The 7,372-nt window shown below is 42.3% G+C and overlaps 1 protein-coding gene across 1 annotated transcript; it reads left to right on the forward strand.

Annotated features, from left to right (window-relative positions):
- Window positions 1-1,186: 1,186 nt before the first annotated feature.
- KCNK18 (potassium two pore domain channel subfamily K member 18) lies at window positions 1,187-6,648 on the forward strand. Its single transcript, XM_009809475.2, has 3 exons — window positions 1,187-1,403; window positions 2,499-2,645; window positions 5,837-6,648. Exons 1-3 carry the CDS (start codon window positions 1,187-1,189, stop codon window positions 6,646-6,648), a joined length of 1,176 nt encoding a protein of 391 aa, XP_009807777.1.
- Window positions 6,649-7,372: the final 724 nt, after the last annotated feature.

A 7,372-nucleotide genomic window follows, 5' to 3' on the forward strand; every position in this document is an offset into this window, starting at 1 on the left:
AAGAGGATTTATAAATCTGTTGTCAAAAATCAAGACCGAGTCAACGAGGCAGATAACCAGAAAAGTAGCAAGCACACAGGCTTATTTTTGTCTTAGCCCTGAAAGCCTCTTTTCTATAGTGGAGGCTTCCATATTGATGAGCATATGATATCTTGTGATCCACTTTGCTGAGAGTTTGACCCAGAAGAAATCACTGTAACCATGTAGGATTTCTTTGCAGTATGAGCATGTTGCTTGTATACAGCTCAGGAGGTCTTGAAAGGCTGTTTCAATTTTTAATGAAAGACTCCTAGAGATGAAATATTTAACGCCTCTTTCTGTAAAGTCCAACTCCCCTTACTACCGCTACTAACATTGTAAAGGGCAGTGATACTGCTCAATGCTCTAAGTGTTTTAGAGTGATGGAGGAAAAGAAAGGTTTTATTTTTAAACTTGGATATAGTTTGCAAAGATCACTAACCTTGAACTGAATCCTGCAGTTCTTACTTACTAAGGTCAGTGGGAGTTCCAATTAATAGGAAGATTTTAATCAAGTGAGAACTGGGAAAAACCTTATTGACTCTTTTTTGAAAAAAATCCTTCAACATTCAAAAGAACCCCCCTACGAAGATTACATGGTATATATAGAGAGATTCTTTAAGCCATCTGAAAGAGAAATTAATTGTTCTACAGTCTGCCCAGAGGCGACAACAATTAGTGCCAAACCCTTCTTTTGATTAATTTTAAATTTCCCTGTTAATTTCTGGGAGAAATCTTTAAAGAAATCCATCCCTTACAATGTGAATTTTCCCTCCTTGGAGTTGGAAATGTTTCTATTGTATCAATGGGAAACTGTAGTTCAGAACGAGAAACTTCAAACATGAGTTGGCACCAATGGAAACCCACAGAAGCTGGTAATCGGTGTGCATTACAGCGCTGGCTGATCAATAGTAATTCAGGGCTAGAGTGGCGTATCATCAACTGAGAAATATTGCAAGGCTTGATTAGTTGTGCTTCTTTTCCATTGGGACTGTAGTGCAATCTTCACTTATAAAGACATGTGATCTGAAAGCCTGAGGTAGAACAATCCTTGTTTTCACAGGAGAAGCTTTTCTAGGATGCAAAAGCTTTTACATCCTCATCCTTGTTTCTAAAAGCTGTGTCTTCTCCACAAAATTTAAAAGAAAAAAAAAAAAGCAAGCTTAGGATGGCATCAACATCACAGCCTCTGCGAGGTAAAAGGACATGTAAAAAAATATTTTGGGCAATGTTTCCTCATGCCTGCTTCATTCTGTCTCTTGTGATCTATGCTTTTCTTGGGGCTCTCATGTTTTCCCACATTGAAGGTAACCGGAAGGTCAATTTAAGTGAAGAATATAGAAAATTTCTGCAGAATCTGTGGTACATCTCCAGAAATTTATCAGGTATGTACTGGAATTTCAAAATGACTTAACTCTACAGGGAGTTACTCATTCTGTTGCTTTTTGAATGAGATTTTTGGCTTTTGAAGACATTCTTCAAAATACTAACAGCTGAACCTGCAAACAGGATTTTCCCTCTGCCTAGCTAATGACTGCTGTTGTTTGCTTGTCTTCCTTAGCTGTGATTTTTGACTGTAAGCTTCCCCGGTCCCTGTGTTCCTGCCTGAAAAGACTTTTCCTGAGGTGCCTGTGTTCTCCCTTTTGCCCAAGTGACCTAAGCTCCTTAAAGAACAGCTGAGATTCCCGTGGTATTTCCCTCTGATTGCTGGGGACTGAATCCTCTGTCTCAGAAAGTCTCTCCCAGCACCCTCTTCCCAGCTCTGAGCCTCCCTACCAGCCCTCTGGTGATGGGATGCTCGGATGGAGGCAGGTGCAGTGCTGTGCCCCTGACCCGGTGGTGCCGATGGAGGGGGTAGAGGGGAGGAGAAGGGGTAGAAAACCTCCTGGATCTTTGTCGGGGCTTGTACACGGGCTTGGACTTTCACTCAGATAGCTGTGCTGACACGATGATCTGTTGGGGGCAAGCATCCCTGTAGATAATGTCCTTTCAAGCAGAGCTCAGCCATGGGGAGGAGGAAGGAGGGGTGAAGGCTCCGGGATTCACAGCAGGGCACGGGGCAGTGCCGCCCGCGTGGTTCATATCGGTCACGTACTGACGACCCCTCATTTCTAGTGTCTTTGGGTCAAGAGAAGACTAATCTCCTGGGGGGTCCAAAATGAAACAGGGCATTCAGGCTGGAAGCTGAATAGTCAATCTTCCTGCCCTGCTTCTTTTTGCTTATTTTTGTGTCATATTTTGACTTTGTTGGAGCACAGCTTGTTTATTTGTTCCTTGTCTCTTTATTCACCGAAGCCACTGGACCCACCTGGTCTTTTCAGGCAAGGGGGGAAAGGGGAGGATGAGGTGAATATTTTTATCTTCTAAAAGAGTATGAACAAGTCCTCAGCTGGAGTAAACTTCACTGCAATAACAGGCTGGCTGCCCCCTGAGTGGTGGTCTGCAAACACTTACCATATCTCCTGTTGTTACTGTAACAGATAACATGACAGAAAATGAGGAGATATTTAAGGAAAAAATCCATGCACTGCTCAACACAGCTGAACGAGACTGGTTCGTCAATCCAAAAGATATATGGAATTTCTTTGGGTCTCTCTTTTTCTGCTGCACAGTATTCACAACTGTGGGTAAGTTCCGAGGCAGAGTAACCCCCTGCAAAATCAATTCCTACTGCTGCTTTCTCGAATGTATTTCTTCCAAGGAATTAAAAAAAACAACACCAAACCCAAAAAACAAATCCCCTTGAATTTTTCTCCTGAGTATTGACAACGAGGCTGCAAGGGGTTCTGCAAACACAGATTGCAGAGATGTAGCTGAGTCACAGAAGGAAGGCAGAATTTAGTAACTAGTGATGGTACACGCTAATTAGCTGCATCATTACATGCACACTGTAGCAGGTACTCATATATGACATTTACACAAAACTATTATATTAAAGTAAAAAGAAAGCTCCATTTTTTGGTCAAACCTTATCCTTCCCACTACTGTGTGTTATGTTGGGTAATGTTTTCTTCACTGGGAGGGGTAATTCTTTATGCGTATATTGTTTTTCAGTTGCTTCCCTGTTATTTATGTCTAGCCCAGCTTTGTAAATCTATGGCTTTATAATTAACCATGCTGTTGTTGTTCACACTTCCCTGGGTTAACAGCACACGGCAATGTTTAAGTCACACCTCTGAAATCTTTCATTCTGACTTCATATTTCAAAGGAGGACCTAGATCAAACAGAAGCATCTGCTCTGGTTTTGGCTCCCTCTGCATCGCTGTATACAACTCCTCATGCTCATTCCCAAAGCTACTTTTATCGCTTTGCTAATCTTTCTCAAATGCTGGCAAGGACAGACGTTGACTATCTAAATTTGTCAGAATCAAAGCTGAATGGGAAATAGTCCCACAGCATTGTATCAAATTGCAAAGGGATTAGGATTTCTCTGCTGCATTAGGATATACTCAAGATCCCAGCACGGGTGTGCATCTTAATGCAAAAGAAGAAATGAACCTTAAAAAAGAGCTTATCCTATACAAGGTATAGCGTGAGAGTTAATATGCTCGCTTGGAGCATGTAGAAGACCCTTGTGTGCTAAGTCACAGCAGAGGCTTGAAGCTCAGACTCTGATGTCTTAGGTGGCTGTTCAAACTCAGCTTCTTGCAGCCCCTGAGTTTGAAGATAGTCATCTAGGTCGTCAGAGACACATAGTGGAGATGCAGACCTGAATCCTCACCCCGGTGAGTATTTCCTAGTACAACACAACAGCTAGGAATGTATGAAAGAGGACCTTTGACTTCAGCAAACTGATGACAAAACATATTGTTGAAAACTTCTTGCCTGGCTATACTTACCCATCTCCATTAACATGGGACTTTACAAATGTCCCCATACACACTGACCCAACATATTTATTTCTAAACTGCCATTATTTTTGGCCTTCATAGCGCTGAGCATTAACACAGCTTCCTCAGGGTTTGAGCTGAGTTTTGGGATCAGTAGGAAGCCTGCAATATTTGTTGCTACTAGGTGGCTATTTCCTTTGCAGTGGGTTTATTATTTGCAGTATTAGGAACTGATAAATCACTTCAGGTTAGAGTCAACTTAGCTGCTTCTAATTATCTAGGAGAAGCGAGGCATCTAGTCTGAAGATCGGTGGTCTGAACTGCCGTCTCTTCACTGCCCGAGGAGGTTGCCCAGTGGCTCAGCTAGGCTAGATTTCTGGATAGCTAAATTTAAGCTGAAGGTAAGTTTTAACCCTTGAAACTGCACTCGGTATTTTTAATGCAAGGAAATTGAGAAAAAAGAAACTAAAATCACTCTGTACAATAACTACAATAACGAATCTTCCGCAGTTGCTTCAGCAGCAAGCATTAGCATTCCCAGTTAGCCAGTGGGGAACAGAGTGACAGAGAATAAATAGTTTTTCAATGCCTCACAGCGAAGGAGGGACCAAGGCTGGATTCATACCAAAGGCTATGGCAGCCATTAGTGAAAACAAACATGAAGGGACGACGAAAATGAAGGAAACCCTACCTCAGCATATGAGCTAATAATCTTACAGGCTACGCACCTAGCCTGGAAGATCATCTAGAAAAGAACAATGTTTTTGAAGGGAGGGAAGAAATGCTTTATGTCTTTTTGAAGGATGAGAAGAAAAATGGTTGTTAAAATTTAATACAATTAATATAATGCTGATGTTTTCTCCCGCTGTAATGGAAAAGCACTAACTTACAATTTAAGTTTCATATCCATTATGTTAAAGGAAGGAAATATAAATACCCAAATTGAATTTAGGAAAGGGCATATCTTCCGCTACCATTTTATGTATCATAAAGGCTGTGCGTCTGGTAGTACTTCCCTATTTGTTGTCATTGATATTTGTAAGTTTTAGTACTCCAGAATAAAACATATGCTTCCTCACTTGATCCTTTGTTTTTCTGAGTACATTTAAGAGACTCTGAAAACTAAGAAGTCAGTACAAACAGAAGGTCACTACAACATATGCCATTAGAGCTAGGTATGATGAGCTGGGGACAATTTCAAATTCTGTTATTAGCTTACCATTTGTCACAAGTGGTCTTGGCAAAGAAATGAAGTTTGAGATATGGGTCTCATTGTCCCAGTCTGATCCATAGTGCTGTCCCAGTTTCAGAATTCAGACAGTCATCCAGATCTGAATCTTCCCAGAGCTCAGGGAATTTCATGCCCAGAAATCGTTCAGCCGTACGGTGAGATCCTGGAGGCTGGCCAGGAGATGATCCCCCAGCTCCTCAGGCACAGTCCATTAGCTTCCCCCAGCATCAGCTGTTGTCCCTCTGAGCTGAGCCCTCAGCTCGACTTCCCTGCGGAGGGACCCATGGGCCCAAGACCTCTCTTGCTGTCTTGCCTTTTGGATCCTTCTTAACCCAGATTCCCAGGTCAGGAAATCCTCCTGAAAACAGTCTCCAGCAGGACAGAGGCTGCACACCGGTCTTGGGCTGGCCCAAACCTTTTGTTTCTCCTTCCTAAATAGCCTCTTGCTGTCAGGCAGTTAAGTCAAACAGCCGGTAAGGTGCAGATAAGGTAGGAAGAGTTAATTCAACAGAACTGGCAAGCTCCAAGCCTACAAGTTGCTTGAAGGGGTAGGATGCCTGCATTAATAACCAGCATTTGAGACTCAGAACTTTTAATAGCTTCAAAGCAAAGCCAAAAAGAACAGTATGCTCTGGACTAAAAGTTGACTTTTAAAATTGACAGCAATAAAAAGCTCAGAGGACGTGAATACCTAATAAGTCACAATGTTCTCCCTCTCTCCCTTTCCCTCTTTTCCTCTTTTTGTTTTTGTTCAAGGTTATGGTAATACCTATCCTGTGACACGGATTGGAAAATACCTCTGTATGTTGTATGCTTTATTTGGCATCCCTCTGATGTTCTTGGTCCTGACAGACATGGGAGATATCCTTGCGACTGTCTTATCCAAGTCTTACAATGAATTCCGAAAACTACAGTCAAAAATTCTAGCCTCTAAACTCTGTTCTGCATTCACATGTAACAAAGGGGATGAACTGAAATCCAGAGCACAGTCTAAAGTAGGCATCAATGAGCCCTTGACTATTATGGAAGTGCTGAAAAGTCAGCCAGGTGTTAAAAGGAAGCCAATCAAATATCGCAATGCCGAAATTTTTGAAATGTTAATTGCCAGAGAAAATGAACACACAAAACCAGAAAGAAATAAAAGCATTGAGAGATGGAGTTCATGTCCTGAACTAGCCAGGGGAAAGACAATGTCTAGAGTAATCGAGAATTTTGACAAAATCGGGAAACAGTTAGAAAAATTAGATGTGCCCATTGTATTAATGGTGCTAGTTATATTTGTGTACATCTCCTGTGCAGCTGCTATTCTTCCAAACTGGGAAACCAGGTTGGATTTCCAGGAAGCTTTTTATTTCTGCTTTATCACCTTGACAACTATTGGATTTGGAGATACACAACTGGAACATCCCAAGTTCTTCTTGTTTTTTTCCCTCTATATTATTATTGGCATGGAAATTGTCTTCATTGCTTTTAAGCTGGGCCAAGACCGCTTAATTGGTTTGTATAAAAAGGTGATTTCATTTTGTGGGGAGAAAAAGATGCCATCAAAGAAGGTATATCCAAAATAAGAGCGGTCATTTCTCCTTCGCTTGTAAGCATTGGCCGCTGCAATGAGATGAAACTGTTCCTGTGCATTTCTGCCTTGGGCTGGCAGGAGGCATATTTTATTCTGACTTCCTCTGAGAATCTACTGTAAAATGGCTGAATACCTCAGGAGACACTTGGTGAAGGCATCTCCAGGGAGTACTTTCCAACAGGGTCCCATCTCCTAAATAATAAAAGAAGATGACGCATGATGAAAAAGCAGAAGGCGCTCCCTGCCAGTGCTCCCCAGCACCTTTTGCAAAGCTCTGACTTTCAGCAGCCTTTCTGTCCTCTCTCCCACAGCAAGCCAATTTCAGGTATTTTTTTTCAGCACTTGTCCAAGCAAGGCCCAGGTCACTGTCTCATCCTGCCACCTTGTCTGCAGCCAGGGACAGCTTCGTTGTGGCTGTCGGTACTGAACTGTGACAGCATGCTACTGCAATCTGACTCATCATCAGAGTTGGGGAGAAGAAGCATGAACCCAGCTGCTCTTCATCGTGACTGCATGCATTGCAAACATTGCACCTTTGTGCAGGCCAGAGGAATTTTAAAGTGAAAGGAAGGACACCAAATTTTCACCTCTTTCTCTGTCCGCTGTCCAGAAATGGGTCAGAAAACTGTTCATCTGTTCAGGGCTGAAACCACTCCTTTGCCGCCACGATTTCTCGTATCTGTACTCAGCCCAGAGTCGGTATGTGTCTCATGCTG

Source organism: Gavia stellata, chromosome 9 (genome assembly GCF_030936135.1).
Source record: "Gavia stellata isolate bGavSte3 chromosome 9, bGavSte3.hap2, whole genome shotgun sequence".
Classification (NCBI taxonomy): Eukaryota; Metazoa; Chordata; class Aves; order Gaviiformes; family Gaviidae; genus Gavia; species Gavia stellata.